The following is a 22891-nucleotide window of genomic DNA, read 5'->3' as shown; positions in this document are numbered from 1 at the left end:
GTAGAAATCCTCTGGGCAAAAAAAAGGCTCCAGACCCAAAACCGAGGTTTTTCCAAAGCCGCTTGAATTCAGTCCCCTGTGTGCTGAATGCCAGTTTGATATTTACAGTGCAGCACTCCCTTACTAAGGGATACAAAGAAAGCATTTCAGAAGAACGGCGGCGAGCTTATTTAGCTTTAGCCGTGGCAATTCTGAGTGGGCGAGATCAGCTGTCTCTCGCTTTCATGGAACTTGCCTTCACATCTTGGGGGGGCCAGCTGGTGAAGGTTTTTCCAGAACTTTCTACTGGCAGATCCAATGTGAACGGCTCTTATCTCAACAGATTTACAGGTGAAGTCACTCCTGTTTGGAATAAGCCACTCTGGTTTGTAAGGGAAAAAACTTTGAGTTTCATTGATAGTTGAGATTGTATGGCTGTATCCCTTTGTTCAGTGAAACTAAATTGGGTGTCCTCCATCTTACATCCATGGCGGTTTCCTTTGTACGTGAACTGATACTGTAAGTTCACCTCTTATCCTCAAGGTGTCGCTGTCGGTGCTCTGATTGTAGTTATTAGAATTAAGCAGTCAAAGGAACTCGGACAAATTGGCAATTATACAATTAAGGAACACCTTGTTGTAAGGGCTTGTTTGCACATGGGTCCCGGTTTCTGGGTAATTGACTGAAATGAGAGAGTTGAGCTATCGCAATGTATGTCACTGAAGTAGTTTCAGAAAGGCTGGTGTCGGAGGAGGGAATTTCAAATTAATTTGTTCTATATTTTGCTGCACTGTTGTTTTTGAGAGAAGCAGCAAATGAATCGCTCACAGTCTCCCTGCAATTGTCTACAGTGTCATGAGAAAGTATTTTCCCCCTCCCTGATTTCCTCTATTATTGCATATTTGTCTCACTGAATGGTTTGGGATCTTTTGAATAAATGTAATATTAGACCGATGGAACCTGAATTAACACAAAACTTTTTTTAAATTATTATTTATTTTCTGTAATGAAACAAGTTACCAAACACCCATATATCCCATGTGGAAAAGTAATTCCCCTGGTATGGTTTTTGAATACCAATCTTTGATAAAGTAAAGAACTGACAAAGTAATACAATTTAGCGAATGACTGGTGGTTAGGAAATAGTTAAAGGTGTTGGGGGAGGGTGGGGGGTTGATTCAGGAAAAAATGGTAATTATGTTCATATTTCAGTCTGTGCCTGGATCGAGGAACATAATTACACTTTGCACAGCTGGTATCACTCCCAGTAGGGAAGAGGAAGAGCCGTGGCTCCAGCAAAGTGTTTGCCTAGATGGTGGAGTCGAAAGTTTGGGATTGACTTCCCATGGCACTGTCCACCCCCGCCCCCACAACCCTAACCCTCCCTCGTCTGTCCACAGGGCTGGGGTTCAGCATCGCTGGAGGGGTGGGGAACCAGCACATCCCCGGAGACAACAGCATCTACGTCACCAAGATCATCGAGGGCGGAGCGGCACAGAAGGACGGCAGGCTGCAGGTTGGGGACAGGCTGCTCATGGTGAGCCTCCCGATTGGTGGGTCCGGGTCACGTGACCGGCAGGGGCCCCAAACAGGAAGCAGAGGGGCAGATTTACGCACTTCGTCTCGCCCGAAGAAGCGGTGTTAAAACCCCCTTCCTCAGTCAGAACAGGGGGGGCGTGTTCTCCCCGGCGTGTCGCCCTAGCAGCGCTACGTAGCATTCATTAGCCGGGCGCTTAAGTGGGCTTTAACTCAATTATGCGCACGCCGCTGCTCTGCCACTGCCGATCTGTCGTCATAATCCAATCGGCCGCACACACACAGCCACATTCGCTCAGCCGACGGGCGGGGACACGCGCCCAGGCCTCGTTACGTAAACCTGGGATTTTCTCCCCCGCCCCTGCCCCCGCCCCCAACCCCGCCCCCTCCTCTCATAGGTGAACAACTACACATTGGAAGAGGTGAGCCACGAGGAAGCGGTCGCCATCCTGAAGAACACGTCTGATGTAGTGTACCTGAAGGTGGGGAAGCCCACCAGCGTTTACTTATCGGAATCCTATGGGCCTCCGGACATCACACACTGTGAGTCCTCACCTCCCTCTGCCTTCTGCCCCACCCCCTCCCCTCACTATTGATAGGCCAACAATTTAAGGACGTTTAAATTGAAATTAATTATACTCTCTCAAAATAGCTTTTGAATTTTGTTCAGCTTAATTAAATCTACTGATTTTTGAAGTTTCATGATTGTGAATGTGTCATGCATTCAAATGATTTGCTGTTGTCTGTTTTCATACAGTAGGTGAAAATTTTAAATACGTGTATTTGCTGTGCACAAACAAAATGAACGTACTTGTTTTTATTTTTAGCTGTGGTGCTGTTTTTACGGTATATCATCTTGGCAGCAGATCTGCGCTCTGCCGAGCCGTATGGAAGGGCCACGCGGTATCACTTGCTGTTAAGGGCCTCAGACGAAATAAGAACTGATAGACTTGATCAAGAGAGATTTGTTTATTTCCTATTGGCCGAGTGACAGTTTGGGGACACGTCATGATACGGATACTCAAATGTGACTGGGCGTGTGGCGCTTTGGTCCACAGCCTTCTCTCCAGCCATGGAAAACCACATCTCTCCTGCCGGCAACAACGGCTCCCTGGAGTACAAGTCCAGCCTCACGCCCGTCTCCCCAGGAAGGTACTCCCCCATCCCAAAACACTTGCTTGGGGAGGAGGACATTAACAGGTTGGATGGTTTCTCGTTCTTACGGTAATTACCTCCTTTCCTACCCGAGCGACAGCGCCCCCCGCAGGTAGCTGCCGCGTAGCCGTCTGCTGTCCCCCCCGCCCGACGTCCGAGCGCGGTCCAGAAGTCATCGCTCGGCGAGCGACGGCGATGACATTCGGGCCTTGTCCGTCCCAGCCCCGCTCCCCCGTCTGTCCTCGTCGGGCCTTGTCCGTCCCTGCCCCGCTCCCCTGTCTGTCCTCGTCGGGGCTTGTCCGTCGCCTGCCCTCGCGCCTGCTGTCCCGTCGGGCTTGTCGCCCCCCGCTCCCCTGTCTGTCCTCGTCGGGCCTTGTCCGTCCCAGCCCCGCTCCCCCGTCTGTCCTCGTCGGGCTTGTCCGTCCCTGCCCCGCTCCCCCGTCTGTCCTCGTCGGGGCTTGTCCGTCCCTGCCCCGCTCCCCCGTCTGTCCTCGTCGGGGCTTGTCTGTCCCAGCCCCGCTCCCCCGTCTGTCCTCGTCGGGGCTTGTCTGGTGGTGTCCATGCTTTCTGTGTTGCTGTCGTGGTTGTTGTTTTACCCTCCCCCTCCTACAACTCCCTCAAATCCTCAAAGCCTAATCTCATTAGAATGTGGAAATGTAAACGGGTCACAGGTCCTGTGGGCATGCGGTAGACTGCGGTAGCGGATATATATACGAGTTTGACTGTTAGGATTTATTTATTTATTTAATTATTTTTTTATGTATTTAAATTATGTAATCTTGTGAAACTCTTAGGTTTAGTGTGTGTGTTTATGTGTGTGTGTGTGCGCGTGTATGAGAGAGAGAGAGAGAATGTTTTTATTATTATTATTATTATTATTATTATTATTATTATTATATTTTTTTAAGGGTTTCTTAACACCATAGCCTATATGATCAAACCAGAGTTCTCATTTATTCATGCTGCTGTGAGAAAGGCGCTTTCCTCAGCAAAGGGCAAAGCTCGACAGGCCCGGCCGACCCTCATTATAACACCGCTCCCCCTCTCCGCACGAGAGAGCCGCTAAGTCAGCTCTCTGGAGCCCCGTCTGTCACTTCCTGTTCCCCACTGCCGCAAAGCAGCTACCGGCACGGTCCGTCCGCCCGGGCGCGTGTCCGAACGGCCCTCGGCTCCAAGGAGACGCAGGATCTCCGGCCGTAAACGCTGGCGCGCGCGTGGAGGTTTGTTTCGGTCGTAGAGGGCTCAGGCACGCCGTTCACCTCTGGCATTAGGGCGCGTTGCGGCCGAGCCTTGTTCCGTCTGCGATGCCGAGTTATGTAAGAACAGAGCAGAAAGTATTCTGTCCTTTCACGGTGTGACTCACAGCGCCATACTTTTTCACAGCTTTCCGAAGAAATGAGCGCCTGGAGTCGGAGCCGGCTCTGAGCCTCGTATGCGCAGGCCTTCTGTGCCGCTTGATCCCGCCGCGCTCGTCGATTCCCAGTGCGATATTTCGGGAAGTGGCTCGGAAGCGGCGCGTCAGAAACGAGAGCGTGAGTCACGGAGCGAAGCAGAGGACGCGCGTTAGGGAACCGGCGAAGGCGCAAGTTGCGCGGACGCCGAGCGGCGACAGGAACAAGGAGGTCACCGCGAGAGACGGCTCTTTCCTTAGGAGAGCGGTCGGCCGTTCACTTCAACACAATAACGAGGACAGAGATTCCAAAGACAGCTGAATTGGATGCGTTAATGTGAGGAAAATATGAGAGCTTATAAAACAGAGCAGCTCTTTTAATATAGTTAACAACTGGACGGTGGAGTGTTGTTTCTGCATAATACACTCTTAAAATTTAAAGTCTGGGACCAAGCGAAGCTGGAAGGTTTTTTGCCAACGATTTTGTCTGTCTTTTAAGATACGATTCTGTACTTATCGTAGTGAGGTGCATTTGCTGTGAAATTCTAAGCGCTGCAGAGCTTGAGAGCTCAGGCCTCCTGGTTTTCAGCTCTAATTGGAGGATTAGAGATCTCCATTCTCCTGGACTAAGAGGTTTATTGGTGCCAGGGGTCACTCTGCAGAAAGCTTAATCTTTTCCATTATTCCTCAGACGTGTTGCTGTGTGTTCTTAAATTTTGCCGTCCTGGAAAATGTAAAATTGATTTAAGTGATAAATGAGTTCTGTTTGTCCCTTGGAGGAAGAAGTAGATGTGAAGGTTTCTTGGATTTCTCTGAAGTACACAAGTGTACATACATACATTCAGTAGCCTCTGCTATCCAGTTAAAGATCTTGAGACATCACAAGGCATCCGTAGAGTGTTTTTTTCATGAGCGTGAGCATGTCTGCCTGTATAGTAAAAACATGTTAAGCTGCTGGTTCTTCAGGACTGTTGTCAGTTTGGAGCACCGCAGAATTCTGGGGCCGGGGGACAGCTACAGCGAGCTCAGTGTTCAAAACCAGGTCACTCTCAGGTCCCGGTCCGCCCCGCCAGCAAGATGGTCTCCCACGAATCATTCAGCGCTGCAAGTTGAGCCCGCTCAGTCAGACCCTGCAGGGGTCAGCCAGCCAGCGGGTCGACTATGCCACAGCTCAGGCGCCTGTCAGTCAAGTTCTGACCCGCGGCTGTTTTAAAGTGTGTTTTCAGCGCGCTGTTAAATAAAACTGCTCAGCTCGTTACCATGGAGCCACCTGTAACACAACTGAAAGCTGACCTTTGCGAATAGCTGTCTAATTTTGTTTTGGTAGTTGCGTTGAATGTTAGTATCTATGCAACATGTGAGCCTCAACAAGTGGGGCTCACTTCAATTCAGTTCATTGATTAAGCTGTGTTTATAATTGTATAGCATTTCATATTTCTGCACCCAGACTGAAACTAGGTAGTTTGTGTCTTTCTGTTAAAGCAGAATGTACATAATGTTCTATAATTGCTAGCCTGAGCCATTAAGAAACACAAGCACTCTTTATATCTTTGTCTGTATGGCTAATGGTGCATGGATTGGGCCTTGCCGGTCAGTCACATTTCTCCCTGCTGTTCTTTTCTGTTTCCTACCTCTGGCTATTCTGAACCTCTTGATTACACAGGTATAATTTTGAGATTATCCCGGATGACTTTGATAGCGTACAGTTTTCATATTTTCCTTTTATTATAGCATGAAATTTCCTGAAACCATTCAGTCCTTTGCTCAAAGGTACAACATTGTATCCCAGAGTAAACCCTGCTACTAGTTAAATAAAAACTATTGTAAAAGGTGAAAGCGAATGCAGCGTGGTCTGCTAAGGGAAGCTTCGATGGCTAACGAGAGAAAGAGAGAGATGGATAAATACAAAAGAAAGCACATTTTCTCTGGAAAGTGGGGAAGAGACTTGGAGGCACCGTTTTCAAAAGGCACTGCAACTCTCTAACCCTGCCATCCACCTCGTCCGGAAACAGAAATCGCATTTGCAGTGGAGCTGCGCAGCTCGGCAGACCAGGCACCGTGTGCCGGACGAGTTATATTTACTCCTCCCTGTTTTTGCCGCTCTTTTCTCTCTCTCTTTTTTGAGCGGGGCGTGCGGCGAGTTCTCGCGGTGGCGCACCGCAGAGATGTTATCACACCGGCGGCCTGCGGGAGGCCAGCCCGGCCGGCGCTGATCACCGCGACCCCGCCCTGCGTGGCAGTGGGCAGCGCGGGGCAAGCGGGCACCGTTACCGCCGTGACTCACATCCAGCGAGTGGTGCTGCAGAACAGTACAAATCAAAGTGCTCGATGCTAATTTACAGCATCACAGATTATGTAACATTGCACGTTAGTGTGCAGAGTGCCAGATTTGTCCAAATACTGTACAGTTGGCAAGACATTTTGAAGGATGTGCGGTGCGGTGATAATTGAGTTCTATAAAAATGTGTAATTCTACTGTAATTTTATGCAGTGGGAATGCATTAACGAGGCTACACTTCTGGCTGTCTTCCCTTTTAGCCTGACCTAGGGCGAGCGAGCGAGCGAGGGAGGGTGAGGGCGAGGTTTGACCAGGCGTGCCGTCCGCACGCTGCGCCCGAGCGTTAATAAAGCACGCTGCGCAGGGAGGGGCTGGGGGGAATGCCCGCGTATCCTCTGAGAAAGCGGGCCACGAACCGAGGCTTCGCACCACCGGCCTGGCTTAGATCCAGCGCACAGGGCCCGCGGCCCACAACCCGCCGGATACCGCGATCGGGGAAGAACGCACTCCGCGCGGGAGAGAATGCACCCGTCACACGCCGCGCGTGCCGGAGCAGGAGGAGGAGGAGGGTTGCGGCGGAGGATTGAGTGTCTTCACTGATCACGTTGACGGAACCATCTGTGGTTTTTAAAAAGCGCGTGTGATTTTTTTAGTCCCCTTTAAAGAGCTCTCCTGCTGCTCGCGATTCAGGCCTTGACATCCTGAGATTGGGCGATCAATAGATCAATAGAATAGAATAGGTACTTCGGCTTAAGGAGATTCTTGGAACGCGTGTCTGTGCGCTGCATTCACAAAGGCCTCTGGGAGTTATGTGGAGTCTCACGTTTCTGTTGTGTGTCTATCATTCCCAAGTCTGCAGAATATGCATGCTGTTTCTTTCTGTTTTCTGCTCAGTCAAATGTCTTAACATATTGGTAAAACTTTGAACAAAGCATGTCTGATACGAAAAAATAATATATGTCAGTGTGAAACACACGAAAATGTCTAAAATACAAACATAAATTTACGTTCTTTTGATACTGTCAATTGGAGTGGCTGTCAGTGCTGTATGTGCATTTATATGTCTATTTTGTATTTATTATGCATTACCTCTTTCTCTCCGATCAGAAATTCCTCATTAGATGACGGGGAGAGTCACAGGTTTGATTCCCAGCACTTCCAGTTGAGGTGAGCGGCTCGGTCCCCCGGTTACCTCGGTTACGTCTGTGTCTGTGTTCACTTGCTCGTCCTCTCGGCCACCCCCGTTCACTCTGCTCATCTCACAGCACGCGCGTTACGCGATCTGCATCTCACCGTGAAAGCAAAGGCTTCGTTCGCACAGGCCGAACTGTGTCGTCTCACCGAATGCCTGGCAGTGCTCACAGCCCCACAGTAATTCTCTGCTAATGCCAGTACAGGCGGTGGAAGTTTATGGGAGAGTGGCTACAGCACGTGTCACCCTGGGGAAAGCTATCCCATGATTCCCCAGGCTTTCAAATATAACTCGGGGCTCATCAAACCGGGTCGAGCTAACAGAAGCAGAACGGGAAGTGGCGCACCCCGCTCCCTCCATGTTGAGATTTGAGATTATCAAACTCCGCTAGTAAGCCAAGCAGGGAACAGAGGCTGCATAGAAGTGGCTTTGATCCATCTGAAGAAAAAAATGAAAAAACGATGCTAATGAGAAGATACACAGAGAGTCCTGCTGTTCAAATAAACTAGATCTCAGGTAGCAATGTGACGAAGGCAGTAGGATCAGTTTAAATGGGGCACTTCAAAGCCCGTTCTGCACGAACGGTACTTTCTCATTCAGTCATGCAAGCAAATCTGTGTCCTTTTTTTTCCAGAGAATGCCATGCAACAATAACTCTTATTTATCTATATAATTTTTTGGGTCATCCCCCCATTGAAATCAAATGGAATTGGCACGTGATAAATCTCACTTCTGACATCAGAATCTTTTATACTCCTCCTCCGGTTCTCTCTCTCTCTCTCGCTCTTTCTCTCTTTTGCACTAACAGCTCTCTGTCTCTCTCTGCCCTTCTCTGCCAGCAGGCCTCCAGAGCCAGTTTACAGCACTGTGAACAAACTGTGTGACAGGGCCCCGTCCCCCCGCCACTACTCCCCCCTGGAGTGCGATAAAAGCCTCCTGCACTCGGTCCCCTTCCCTCACTATCACATAGGTCTGCTCCCCGACTCCGAAATCACCAGGTACCGACACACTCCCCCCTCCTCCCCGGGGCTGTCAGCATGCTGCATGCTGCACGTCGCATGCCCGCATGACCTTTCTCACTGCCTCCTCTCTCTTTCTGCTTCTCTGCTGTACTGGGGCTATTCTCTGCTGTCCTGTTTGCCCAGTACTCGCAGTGCTGTCTTTTTTACCGGAGTTGTAGCGTTTCTGTATGTATGAATGCATGTTTTTTTCCCTGCGTGATCATTCTGTGCGCTGTTATTACAAATGGCTTGTCTAATGTCCATTGACGGAAACCGCTGAGGTCGGGTTGAGTGTTGCGAAACTGTTTGCCTGCGAGCCATCTGCTTAGCGCGTGCGTTCTCATCCCGCGGGAGTCCATTCGCTCGCTGGTCCTCTTTTACAAATGGATCAGACACAGTTTGCGTTTAGATTGAAAATTAGAGCCCCTAATTGCTTTTCTGATGGATTACTGTCTCCTTGAATTTTGAGTGCCTTTATTTATTTATTTATTTTTGTAGCGGGTAATTCTCAAGGTTGTCGTTAGCAAGCGCTACATAGAAATAGCCTACCGCAACATAGAAGTGGCCTGCCGCATTGGTGCAGTTTCTGTTGGCTGGTCCTTTGGTGTACATTAATGCTTTCACTAGTGTTCCTGAGCGTTCATAAAGGATGGGAGCTTTTATGGCTCAGGGACACTACTGGCAAGCTCTCCCTGAGAGACAAATGGCATCTGGAAATCTTTTTTGAATTATTTCTTATTTGTGAAGGATCTGAATCGCACAATTTCTGAATAGCCTACATAGTATATGCAGTAAAAAAAAATAATTAAAATTAGTCGTATATATATAACAAACACATTCTTATTACTTAGGTAAGAGAACATAATGTGTATACATATGTGTGTAAAATTTCAGTTCCATTAAAATTAAGGTATAATTGTTAGGAATAACAGACTAAAATTTTGTGACTAGCTGAAATTACTTAATTAGCTAGGTAGGTGCTGTGACTATCAGTCTTGCTATCCATCAATTCCTGTTTAGCTTGCTAGCTAACTTTTTTTTACATTTAACATGCACTGCTAGCCAGCAATCCGACTAACAAGAATATCCTTTGTTTTTCTTTTTAGTGTTATGGAAAAGTTTGTATTGCCTCTGACCATAAAATTAGAAAAAGACAAGTTGACAGCACTGAACTGTTCTGTTTTTGAACTGAGTCTTTGTGAAATTACTACAGGAAGTACATTCCCCTTAGTATAAATTAACATAACTTGCCACAGTGGTTCTGGGACCTGTTTGAGACTGGAGAATTTCGTGTTCTCTTCATTTTGCAAATGACTTACTACTTTATGTCATCAGCATCTCTGTTGTACAGTTAGGAGCAGTGGTGTGTGCTTTTACCATACATAAAGGTAAAGACATGGGGAAGAATCTTGTATCCATTCATGTTAACCAAAGCTGAATTACTGCCTACTGGTGCCACACATCACAGGAAGCTGGTGTCTCCCGGCCCCATGACTGGTCACCTGACCGTCGCCCATGAGCACAGTGCTCCGCCATAGCATGAAACGTCCCTTGCATGGACATCCCCCTCTTTCTGCTCGATAATGAACTACTTGAATTAATGAATTACTTCCTGTATTGTGTAATACTTCCTTGTTTGTGTATGTTCCACAATTGAGGCGATGAGAGCTCTCTGCAATACAGAGAATGGGCATGCAAAACTGGCTTGTGTTTCTGTGCCAAGGTCTGTCACAGCTGTAGACTTCAGAAGCCCGATGTCCTTTCAAGAAGCGCAGCGTTCATAAGCTTTTTAGTCCCAGCCCACAGATGGCTGACAGAGCCAATCAACGTGATAACCGGTTTCTTCAGAGTACACATCCTCTGACTCACAGGACCGAAAATGAAGATGTGGATCCCAGGCATTTACTTCTGGCGACCAAACACAAATAGCATTTTAATATGCACATGCATTTTTTGTCTACTTCGTAATGTTTAATGTGTTGCATTAATACGCCAAGCGCTAATTCATTTTGTTTTATTAATCTCAAGTTATTTTGTCTTAATAAACACAAATCTTGGCAGGTTAATATGAGGGAGAGATTTAATTTCGCAAATTAACTTTTGAGGATATAAAATGTCTTCTTTATTGCATTTAAATGTATTATATTAACATTGTATATTTAATATTCGGCCAGAGAATTTCTCTCCAGTGCGGAGAAACAAACAATTTCATTCATTTATAAAGTTTTTGTTTCATTTTATTACGGTGCATTTTGTTTCTTCCTTTATGAGGTCCCCCAGGATAATCTATTTGTTAAAATAATGTAATCATTTTAATATGTTTTCCCCTTGTTTTTAAAACCATTGGCTGTTTAAAATAGTTAAATTGATTTGTTTGTGGGCTGGTTAATTAGCCGGCCCTGGGAGAACGTTCTCTGTGGTTCCCTGTTTGGGAGAATTTGCTCCGTACATCGCGCTTACAGTGCGAGCGAAATTGCAAACCAGTCCCCCCTGCTTCTGGAATTCCCCTGCCACCTCACGCCCAGAGCTTTTTTTTATAATCCAATTAAAGTTTAGAGGGCTCCACTTTCCCGAACAATCTGCTTCACTGAACCAGGAAATAATCAGCCTGCCACTGTTAACCTTTCTCTTCAACTCTACACCAGTCCAAATAGAGCATTAAACATTAACGTCCTGCAAACGTTACTTTTCATCAGAACTGGAAGTTCTGGAGTGGGAGGGTTGTGCTACTTTGCAGGTTTACCACAAATCGCAAGTAATGTGAAAGTATGTGCCCGTTATCCATGTAGCTGGGTGTTTGTCTTTTAATAACGTAGATTTGTTATGTATATGAACACAGCCACAAAATTTGTGTGTAAATATCGCTGTCGCTATTGAAATCACATGTGGTACATGGTGGCAATAACACCAACTCAAAAAGCATGCAAAACCCCTCGATTTCAGAACAAGAGAGAGCACGCTGCCTAATTTTAGTCAGATAAGCGCTTCAAGCAAGCAAGGCAACACATAGAGAAACATTCGATGCCGTTAGTGTGCGTGGGAATACGTGGTTCCAAATCTTCTTTGATCTCATCCACGCGATAAAACAGGACACGTTAATTTAACTCTGAAAGAGGCATCAAATGTACTCTTATAAGACCAACATGTACCCTGTCAGAGTTGCTTTAACAGTACCTCCAGTCATGAGCCCAAACACATTTAGAGACCTGGCAGAGGGATGTTCAAGCAGGAAAATACTGTCCTTACAAATTTTTACTCTGACACCATCTCCATCTTAACAAAGTCACAGTACATCAGCCGGGATCTCATTTTAACCCAGGTTAACACCCGTCTTCCCCCCGGTGTTGAAAACACACTAAATTATCCTTCCCATAGTAGCAGCCCGCCCTGATAAATCACATCTGGTGGTTAATTTGCATTTATATGCATACTGTCCTCTTGTGGTCTCGTTAGAACCCTCAGAAACACATAAGCATTAAAGCTTACATGTAAATATATTTGCCCTTTGCGATCAATTTAATCTGATCTCAGTGCAGCTGTGCCTGTTTCGTAAATGCAGAGCTTGTATTGGACGTTAGCAATGGTTCTGTACAAATTCTTTGTAAATATAGCCCTGCGAGTTGGCCGTCATTGATTATTTTGGTCTGTTCGTCAGGCAGATTTAGCTAGATTACTCCATCTGTTTCCTTACTTGGCAAAACGCAGCTGTGAACCAGAACATGTCATCTTCATTTAACTACAGCGTGCCAACCTCGTTGGCGTTTTTATTGGATTTTCCAGAATTTTATTGATCATCATTTTATATTATAGCTTGCTGCATTACAAAAATCTGTTTAAGTGACAGTGAGTGAAAAAGCTGATGGTCTGCAAGACAGTCAGTATCCCATAGTGATTAGTTTTTGAGTGCCAGGCTGATGAGGGGGACCAGGTAACTGTTTTTTAATGACGGATTGGGCACTGGCGGGTGTAAAGCTGGGCATTCCTCTTGTTTTATCAAATAAATGCTGCTTTCCTAATTCTCCAATTCTACGTTTTTAAAATTTGTTCTCTCCTTGGGGCTAAGCAACGGACAGCTTTGTCATGTGACCGGCCTTAGAGATCGTTGGATCGTCGTCGTTGGAGATCTGAAGCCAGATGAATGAGAGTCTGTTTTTGCGTTGTGCGAGACCGCGCTTGTGTCGGTCTCAGATGGCTAGCGAGCGCTGATCTGGAAAGCGGGCTGACTTAAGCATTGCGGGAAAGGACATTCGTTTTTTTACCGGTCCAGTCCCTCGTGGTGGACAGTCCGTCAGTGCTTCCCTGTGCTGAGACGACTCAGGATGCCTCACCACCCCCCCGAGCGCATTTGTTTGCTTAATGTGAACATGCAGTTGCCGGGTATTGATTTGCAGCGTGCGATTCGCTCAGCTGGTTTGAGTGGAATCCAATATAAAGCTGTCAGGACCCCCCGCAGCCGGCTGGGCCGCCCGCTGCTCGCTGAGCCAAGAAAGCCGCCGTCTGTTTGATTCGCTGCCCTTTTCACATTTTGAAAGTGTAGGAAGTGACTCTGAAATATCCTGCAGGAAGCTGGAGCTGGTTTATCGCCCTTCCGAGATCTCTGTCCCTCTCTCCGTAAACGAGAGCTTTTATTGCGCAGTACCATCAGGTCCCATTGCGGAAGCCCAGTCGTCCCATTGAATCAGTCCTCGTCGTATAGCCTGCTTTACACAGCAGCTCAGAACCACATTTTGAAGGCGAAGCCTGAGCTTTAAGGCTATGATCTGGGACAGATAGTTTTGAATTGTACCGGCTTCTTTGTCCTGGCCAGATCAAAGCTAACTGTCATGGTAAAGGGGAGAGGGCTGAAGTTGCCCCTCACCACCTCCCAGTTCATACGAATGCCAGCCATGTTAGGGGCAGGGTGCTCGGGTGCCAGCCCGGCTTAGCCGCTGCACTGCTCGGACCCGCCCGCACCGTCCGGGGAGGGGCGAGCGGCGGCTACGGCGATCCTGCTCTGCTGGGATGTAGCGTTCTCCGCCTCTGCCACAGAGCTGGGTTAAATAGGTCACACACTGCAATATCCCCCCCCCACGCCGATTCGCCACGCGCTGGAGCTAGAGCACAGCCGCTCCCTCCCACGGCCCACCTGCTCGTGCGCTCACCGCCACTCCGGAGGCACGCTGGAGGAGGGGCCTTTGTGCCTCAGCGTGCCGGGGGGGGGGGTGTGGCTTTCACTGTGACTGACAGCAGGTCTACAGGCCTGGATTCAACCTGTGCTGTGTCCTCAGCTCCGACTGTCACAGTTCTGTACAAGTGTTTTGTTTTGTAAACGCATCTTAGCAAGTTTGTTTTGGCGATTCGCTGAACTCTCCATACCGACAGCTGCATTGGCGTCAAAAGATAAGAGCCGTTGCAGAATGAATCCGGGCCAAAGTATGTACGCATTCTCTGGAGCTCGGATATTTATCCTCATCATACTGCTCTTGTTTTGACAGCAGCCTCCCAGCTGAAGACTGTTGTGACTTGGTTTCAACATCTCAATACCCAGTTAGCATCAGTGCTGACGCTTTTGGCCGCAAATGTATCTTTGCTTTGTCAACTGATGTGTAACTGAGACTGAAGAAGCCTTATACAATTTAGAATTTAGTCATTTCGTCGAAGCTTTTAGCTGAAGTCACTATAAAGAAGTACACTTAACATGGTTCATGTTCTTGGGTTTTACCTTCGCTGGTCCCTGTAACTCAACGATCAGTATGTGACAAATGCTCCTGATTGGTTACTGATTTCCTGTCATCTTTGCTTGGGGTCTGAAGTGGTTTGATCGTAAATGTGTTATCCCTGTTCTTCAGCACCCTCATTTTAATTTGGTCATTTTCATGAATGAACAAATCAAGGTTTCTTGTAATTTAACAGAAGGATATAAGTAAATGTGTTTCTCTAGGGTTCTTTTATTCATTTTAGCCCAATTTTATTGAGTCCTGTGAGTGTATGTAAAATGGGCCCTTGACCAGTAGTGATTGTTATTATTAAGAACTGTTGAGAGAGCATTAACACATTTGTTTAAGGGGCTGCTATATTTAGTCGTATTTCATCTTTCTTCGAGCAAAGAACGTAAAACAGATTAAATGTTCAGATGTCAAGTAAAGATCAGTATTTTGCTAAGATTAACATTAAGGGCCCTATTTAGCCTCATTAACCAAGAGCCAGGCTCAGATAAAGCCTAACTAGTGTAATGTATTCTATGTATTTCCCTTATCAGGGATGAAGAGAAATAAATGTGTGTGTATGTATTGACAGTACGTATATAATATTTATGAAAAAACGGTGTCCTGGTTGTTTCTCCACTACTTTACCATGTTGTGAGTATTTAATAGTTCCGGTGAGAATTTTGTGATTGGTAGTGAACTCGGCTGTGCGCTGTGCCTGTGGCCGTGGCAAGGCGGACGCAGATCGGAGTCTTAATTGCCCGCGCGTGTGTCCGTACCGTGCGCGGGGCTGCGGCGGCATGGGCTGCCTCTGTCTCCAGTCAGCGCTGGCTGCAGAAGCCTGCATGTGTGCGAGCGGCGAGCTGGCGGCCCACGCGAGGGATGAGCTCACGGCACAGTCACCGCCGCACAAAGGCTCGCCGAAAACTCTGCGGTGCGAGAGAGGTGGCCGTGGGCGGCCGAGGTCGGAACGAACAGCGGCGTACCGAAGAAGCACTTCAGAGACCGTCTCCAGCGACCTATCAGCTGGTTTAATGGGACTCCAAAAGCATTGATGGCAAGGATAGATCATTCCTCCCACTGCTGGCTGGTGCATTTAAGTGGCTGGTCGCAGCAGGGCCTTGATTTGGTGCATTGAGGCTGAGAAAATGACCCCGCAGTACTGAGAAAGCGACCATTCTGGTAGTTTCTCTTGCTTTTGTTTAGTTTATTTATTTTGTCTTTTTTTCCATGTGGTTGTACTCAGGGACTTGATGGCTCCAGTGGTTTGCTAGCCTTTAGCATGGCAGCCGCTGCTTGGCTGACATAGCGCACAATCATTGTGGCTTGTTAGTTTATGCAAATGTACCTTCATTGTGAGCCAATGGCAGGATTCCTGTGTCCTCTGACAATACAGGTCGCCCTGTCAGTGGTCTTGTGTCTCTGTTCAGCAGCCAATGGGACAGGACATGAAAGGAAGTGGGTGGTTGGGGGGGTGCATTAGAGGGTGAGAGTGGCAGGAAGCTGGTTAATGACTGTGGTTATGGAAATGAATCTGGCTTGTAGAACGATGTTGGCAGCAGACTGCTCAGCGCTTAAAGCAGCAGTGCTCTTTCTCCACCAGGATGAGAGTGTTTCAGCCTTCATGCTACAAAGACACACTACAGGGCCAAAAGTATGTGGAAACCTGACGTCCAACATCTCATCCAAAATGATGCCTGTTATAACAACCTCTTCATCCTCTAACAACAACACTTCTGGGAAGGCTGTATACTAGATGTTGATGTGTGACACTAGACATTACTGCAGGGATTTGCTTCCATTCAGCCAGAGGAGCATTAGTGAGTTTGGGCACTGATAGGGTGAGTAGGCCTCTCAGTGGGCTTTCCTGTTTTTCCCATAGGTGTTAGATGGGGTTGAGGTCAGGGCTCTGTGCAGGCCAGTCAGGTTCTTCCACACCGTTCTTGACAGAACAATTTCCATATGGACCAAACTGTTGGGGAAGCACAGAATCATCTAGAATGTGATTGCATGCTGTAGCAGTAAGATTTGCCTTCACTGCAACTAGGGGCTCAGCCCAAACCATGTAAAACAGCCCCAGACAATGGGGTGTGCAGGTACTTTTGGTGATATAGTATACATTTGTCCATACTGCATATGGAGGGCAAGTTCAAATGCAGCTCCTCTCTCTCCTGACTTCCTCTTGCCCTGTGAGCACCACGGTACTAATGACTGTCCATGGACGGGGCGCAAAGATCATTTGCAGCAAGAAGAAGCGACTCTGCGCATGTATTATTTAACTCACCGGACCCCCGTCCCCGTCCCAGAGCACCCCGTGCCTGCTGAAATTAGGCTACAGGCTCCCACAGCCTCCCCTAGCTCGCCCCATTGATCCACAGCCCACGGCCTTCCTCCATTAGGCCTGCCATTTTAACTGAGAGCCAGATGGTCGTGGTCAAAATAATAAAACTAATTTTGCAAATAGTGGGCAAACTTATTAAATTAGGAAAGTTTCATTTCGCAGGCTGTAATAATTGGCCAGCTGTGAGCAGGTGAATTTGAGCTGAGGGAAGGCTACCTTTGACTCCGAGCATATGACATTAATAAGTCATATATCTGACAACATGCCAGAAATCTTAAGCATTTCTCGGCAGCCTTCAAAAGGTCATGTGACGAGGACAGCTTTGACAGGAGTGGTTTTTAAAGGTCAGTCCTTGGACATGAATGGGCGGTGGGGAATATCTTGGTGGAAAAGGGGAATATTAATCCCAATTTTTGATGGCCATCGTTATATTTTCAGTTCCTGACTTTGACATCCTGTCTTTCCTGTGTTATTGAAGCTCTTGCAGGATGTAATGGAGGGAGGGTCACACTGGCCCTTCTCTTCTGCTAAAGGACACATGGGAATATTCTGGAAGAAAGGATATTCGCTTATCAACCATTTGTGAAACGGCCTTGAATGCCTGGCACAGTACTCTATGTCCCATCAGTCACTATCCCTAGGTTTCATTTCCTAATCTTAAATAAACTGCAGAAGGCATCCAGGAACCCCAGATGACACGCAAATGAAAAGCAGTAACATTGGAGTGGACTCATGATCACTGCTCTTAGGAGTTCCTTGAGTCCTCTTGACGTGTCAGTCTGAAGTAATTTTCACCGTGGGCTAACTACCGCCCGCATTAATCCACCACATAATATATCCTGTAGGCAGGTTCGAGGCGCGTGAGTCATGGATGTTCTTGAGAGGAATCCAGCCATTGCATTACATTACATTACAATCACTTAGCAGACGCTCTTATCCAGAGTGACTTATAAAATGGAGAGCATCAAGAAATCTGGTCTCAAGAATACAGAATATGTTAATGTCAGGAATACAAAAGCGCAATATCAAGAAGGTACAAAATTGCCCTTTTATGATCAATAAGTTTTGGCTTAGCCGACCAAATTAACACTTAGTATTGAAGCAAGAATAAATACCACTACACAACTAACCTATCTGTACAGCTATGACAGTATTATCCCACATCATCCACACTCCGGCTACAGCTGTGACAGGAGTGTGAATTATCCTAGGCTATTATAAAACAGAATAATAAGTATCCACTTCATTACTAATTGTGGATTCTGGCTTTTCTTTCTTGTGATAAATTATCCAGCCAGCAGACGCCCTGTGGAAGTCATGAACGAAAGAAGGCAACTCCACATTGACCTTGTTAATCTGAAAAGGACATGGTGATTTACAGCTGCGTTTTAGCTAGCAGGACAAGTGCAGTCACAAGTGTGCAGCAAACTACATTCAAACTGCTTTTTAGCTTGTAACTGAAGTGACTGAAATTCATATGGGATATGCCAATTTAGTTACATTTGGCTACTCACATTTCGGGCCAGTTGAGACTGAAACATTGCTTTTTCCGATTCTTGCCGATTTATGAAACCTGATCATGAGAACAACTCATTTGTGCCTGCAGTGTAAATGGATTCATGAGAAGTGATTACTGTCTCATTACATTAACAATACCATCTCCTGAGGTAGTAATCTTCTGCAATGTATTCTCAAGAAAGTCACTACTAAAATTTTACCTTGTTCATATGTGAAGAATTTACATTTTTTGCTGCACATTTTCATTCTGGTGTAGTTCAGGGCATTGGTGCCCCCTGCTGTACAGTTGGGAGCTAGAAGTGGTCTGAATGTGCTCTGTTGGATGAGAAATTCCAGAACAAAATGTAACGTTCTCAAATGGAAAACTAGGCTCTCCATACAAGTTTATGGTTCAGCCATTTTAATTAAGATTTATTTAATAGTGCTGCCACCTACTGGTGTGATTTAATGAACACATTATTTTTCAAAGACAGCTGTATGTAAATCCGGGTTTTTACAATGTAATGCCATTGCCTGCTAATCACATTGATAAAATGAGACCCAGGTTAAATTGGCATGCAATATTTATAACCTGTTTACATATTGCATGCATTTTCTAATGGCTTTTTAGTGACCTCCATTCTCTCCTTTTTTCCATTTTGCAGTGTACTGCACTCAGTTTACTGTGCCTTTTGTATTAGAATAAGATCACCATTGTAAAGAGTGTAAAATATTTATGACTGAATGGGAGGGGTGTGGAGGGATCTGGACGCCAATGGTTTTACTTTTAGTGAAACGAGAGCGATAAACACAGCATTGAGATGATGAAGGAGCTCGGACCAGGACAGATGAATTTGGCCCATTTACAGTGAGCCGGCAGGGGTTTGGCTGTAAACTTTCATAGCCTGCGCTGATATATGCTGTCAGAGGGGCAGCTTTGGATTGGTTTGCTTTTCTTCCCCTTCAGGTTTGTCCACAGAGACTCCTCTAACTCTGCGGATGCAGATGCTTCTATGTCATAAATGGGGCAAGAAAAGTAGGGCAATCCCCTATTGGGCATGTGCCAAAGACTGCATGTGTGTGTGTGTGTGTGTTTGTGTGCCTGTGTGTGTCTGTGTGTGTGTGTGGCCCTAGAAGGCCCCTCTGAGCGCTCACTCTCTCTGCCCCTCACAGGGAGCCCCGTAAGATTGTCCTGCACAAGGGCTCCACTGGCCTGGGCTTCAACATCGTGGGAGGTGAGGATGGCGAGGGGATCTTCGTCTCCTTCATCCTGGCGGGAGGGCCAGCCGACCTGAGCGGGGAGCTGCGGAGAGGAGACCAGATCCTGTCTGTGAGTTCAACACCATCCTCTGATGATGATGATTCACACTGTGCAATCCACAACACACACACACACACACTCTCACATACAAAAACGCATGCTCACACATACAGACATGCTCACTCTCACATACAAGTTCACACACACACACACACACACACATACATGCACACGCACATACACACACGCTCACATACATAAACACACACACATCCTGTATTGGGGATCATCCTCTTCCTCTAACGCACAGTTACTGCGTGTGTGCAATGCACCGTGATTTTCCTTCTTTGAGGGGGCTACCCATTCCCCCATAACATCCTGTCTGTGAGCTTCACACCACCTCTGTCACTCAGAGAGCTCACACACATCGTGCGTATGACACTGTAAAGGGAGGGCTGCTCTGAACATCGCTGTGTCCCTGAGCCTGAGAGGAGTGCCATTTCACGCAGTTATAACACTGCGCTCTCCTGTTCCCCACAGACCTTCTGTTTATTGACTCCGGCATGAAATAGCAAAGAAAGAACACACACAGCGCCGTTTAGGGTGACAGTGTGATTGCATTTATTTGACAGACTGCAGTAGTTGTCCGGTTGTTATTTTCTCTCGGTTATTTCCTTTAGCCAGAGAAGATAAAGCTCTCGTGTTTAAGACTTCAAGAGTAAACTACCACTACCTCCAGGCTTGCCTTAGGGGAATGTGTGAATCATTATGAGTTCTTTCATATATGTATTTTTATAGCACTGTTATTTAGTCATGCCAACTAATCCCTTGTACATTACTGAACAATTTGTCGGGCATATATTCTTGGTGTGTTGTTACGATGCAACATTTGTATAGTTGCATCCCTTCAAGGTAAAATTATGGTGCTTTTTTCATAAGCAACATTCATTATTCAGTGTCCAGGTACTTTCAGTTTATTAAAATGTATATAGAGCTGGTCACATGATGTACCTAGAGGCAATTTGTCCTTGAGTGACAGGCTTTTAAAATAATTTGAATAATGTTGAAAAGGCCTTTATGTGAAATTCACCTTCTCATTTTATCTGTGCCTTTTAATGTTGAGTGCAGACAACATTTAACATGTTCTTAGCGTACATTTTTAATTCCTGTTGTTGATTAAAATTATGATTTTGTTGTTTAAAAATATGTATTCAAATTTTCTTGTGAATTGAAGATGGAGTGAATTTTGAATTCTCCACCAGGTGGTGCCCTGTGACAGCTGCACATTTATCTTGAAATCATTTTATCCTCACTTTCAAACATCACATAGAAAATAATCAATGTGTGAAAGTAACCTTGCATTGAGGCTCTAATTGTATTAGAGCACAGAATGTTGCAGTGAAGCTTTAAGTGGCATTAAGATCTGGTAATATCCTTTGCATCAAATCACAGTCCTCAAGGGCCAGGAACTGCTGGTTTTCCATTCTCCCTATGCCTGAGAATCAGGTGTGAAGATCGTCTGGCCAATCAGAGCGCTAATTGTTCCATTAATTACCTGGGAGGAGTGAAAACCAGGGCTGGATTTGGATTTGAGGGCCAGATTTAATGATCCCTGTTTTAATGAATATAAGAAAATATAATATTTATCCAGCAGAGGGTGCCAGAACAGCACTAATAATAATGAGAATCTAGAAATGCATCATCATGTCCTTCTAGCTGGATGTATTCTCTACCTATTCTCTAAATACAGAGATATTGCAATACAAATTATTGGAAGTTATTGAGGGGTTTTGGCCAAAATTTAAATTGTGAAATATATCTGATTAGTATTAGTGATATAATGTAGTCTGGTATGCATTTCTTCAAAATTAGCGACCCTTGCTGTTTTTGATAGGTCTCTGTTCTTTCCTGCTGATTATTCAGACTGATTTAAAAATGAAATCGGAAATGAAAAATCTGGTTGGATACAATCAAACGCTGCCACTCCAGCACCCGTCCGCTAATGAAATACGCAGGATAGGGATCGGCCAGGGGCCTGATCAGCGGCGGATAATCAGTGATGGGTTCCGGGGCTGGGGCGGATCACTCACACTGCTCAAATTCACACCGGCTAATCTGCGTCATCAGGCTCTCCAGGTCATAATCTGCACTGACACTCAGGGGACCAGGGAGCGCAGCCACACAGACCGAATGGAACAAGGCTCTGCATAAAAACACTGCACGAAGCACAAATATAAAACTGCTGATCAACAGAATACATTTAATGAAGTTTATGTGACACACGGAGCATCTAAAATCAAAATCCCTGTCGCTAAAGTGCATGTCATAAGATCAATAAGTACATTGACAGTGTACACTTGATATAAAAATCACCTGACTTGACTACTGGGTACATTTTTGTGCATTAACAATACAAGTCGTCAGTTTGGAATTTGCTCTTGGAGTCGGTGTTCTGTTAGTGAAAGTGAAAGAGGAAATTGCTCAGCAGTGTGTTCAGGCGCAATGAGGTCATGGAGTTTAGTGAAGATTGAGACAGATGTGCAGTCTTCAGCACCACCCGGCCCGCCCACCTCACCATGACTCTCCATTTCTGTGAACCAGGCCATTACGCTTTCCCTAATAAGAGCAACACGCTTTTTCATCTGTTACCACTGCAGTTCAGCTGGGGTTAAGTAGAGTAGTGATCATGACAGAACCACAAATCTCTGTTATGTCGGGCCACACTGTAAAATTGGGCAAAGAGGATACAATGTTTGTCATAAGCCAATCCTACAGGTGTTCCTCCTACCCCCATCTTGTTAATTGTGTTTGTAGTCACCCTTTGTGTAGGCCTCTGTCAGCTTCTGTGGCTGTGGTTGGTTGCCTCAGGGTGATGCCAGTTGGTGTGGCCACGCCCATAACCCCTCCCGCCTTCACAGTACCGTATGGAGAGTGGAGCTGAACTGCTCCTGGTAGATCAGTGTTTTTCTTGACCAGATGAATCATTCTCTAGGAGCTTGAGACATGCAATCTGTGTAGCCCTGCCCTGCCACGCCTTCTCTTCCATCAATAAACCCTACTCCCATCGCAGTCCCCCTCTCCCCGCCTATCCACCACACCCCACTGCTCCCTCCTCCATTTCACTCCTGTCTTAAGCTCCTCAGCTGTACCACCCAGTACCACCCCCAAGCCGCTCCTCTCCCCTCCTCCCCGTGCGCTGTAGTTCCCCACACCGTGTTTGTGACGGTTGTGTGACGCAGGTACGGAGGTGCGGTTGGTAAAGACGTCCCCCTCTGCTCCTCCGCAGGTGAACGGCATCGACCTGCGAGGCGCCACCCACGAGCAGGCGGCAGCAGCGCTCAAAGGGGCGGGACAGACCGTGACCATCTTTGCGCAGTACCGACCAGAGGGTGAGTGTCAGCTCCGGCGACCGTCTGGGCGGGGGGGGAATGGCTGGGGGGGGGCGGGCTGAGGTTATGGGGCTTTCAGTGTTGCCGCAGTAGCTCATCTTCTGGGTTTCACTTCATAGAATCCTAATGATGTTCACTTACCTCAGCCATCTGTACGAAACATCTTACCTGATTCATTTACTGGTTAT

The 22891-nt window shown here is 46.6% G+C and overlaps 1 protein-coding gene across 1 annotated transcript in view; it reads left to right on the top strand.

Moving 5' to 3' along the window:
* Positions 1-22891, top strand: part of dlg2 (discs, large homolog 2 (Drosophila)) — a 221853-nt gene that overhangs the window by 156895 nt on the left and 42067 nt on the right. The window contains 7 exon segments of the mRNA XM_064351137.1: positions 1380-1516; positions 1914-2058; positions 2574-2739; positions 7446-7505; positions 8370-8528; positions 19227-19383; positions 22601-22703. Of these exon segments, the coding sequence (XP_064207207.1) occupies positions 1380-1516; positions 1914-2058; positions 2574-2739; positions 7446-7505; positions 8370-8528; positions 19227-19383; positions 22601-22703 (927 nt within the window).

The sequence above is a fragment of the Anguilla rostrata genome, chromosome 9, assembly GCF_018555375.3.
Source record: "Anguilla rostrata isolate EN2019 chromosome 9, ASM1855537v3, whole genome shotgun sequence".
Taxonomy (NCBI): domain Eukaryota; kingdom Metazoa; phylum Chordata; class Actinopteri; order Anguilliformes; family Anguillidae; genus Anguilla; species Anguilla rostrata.
Note: the sequence above shows the minus strand (reverse complement) of the source record. Positions and strands in the feature narration are given on the sequence as shown.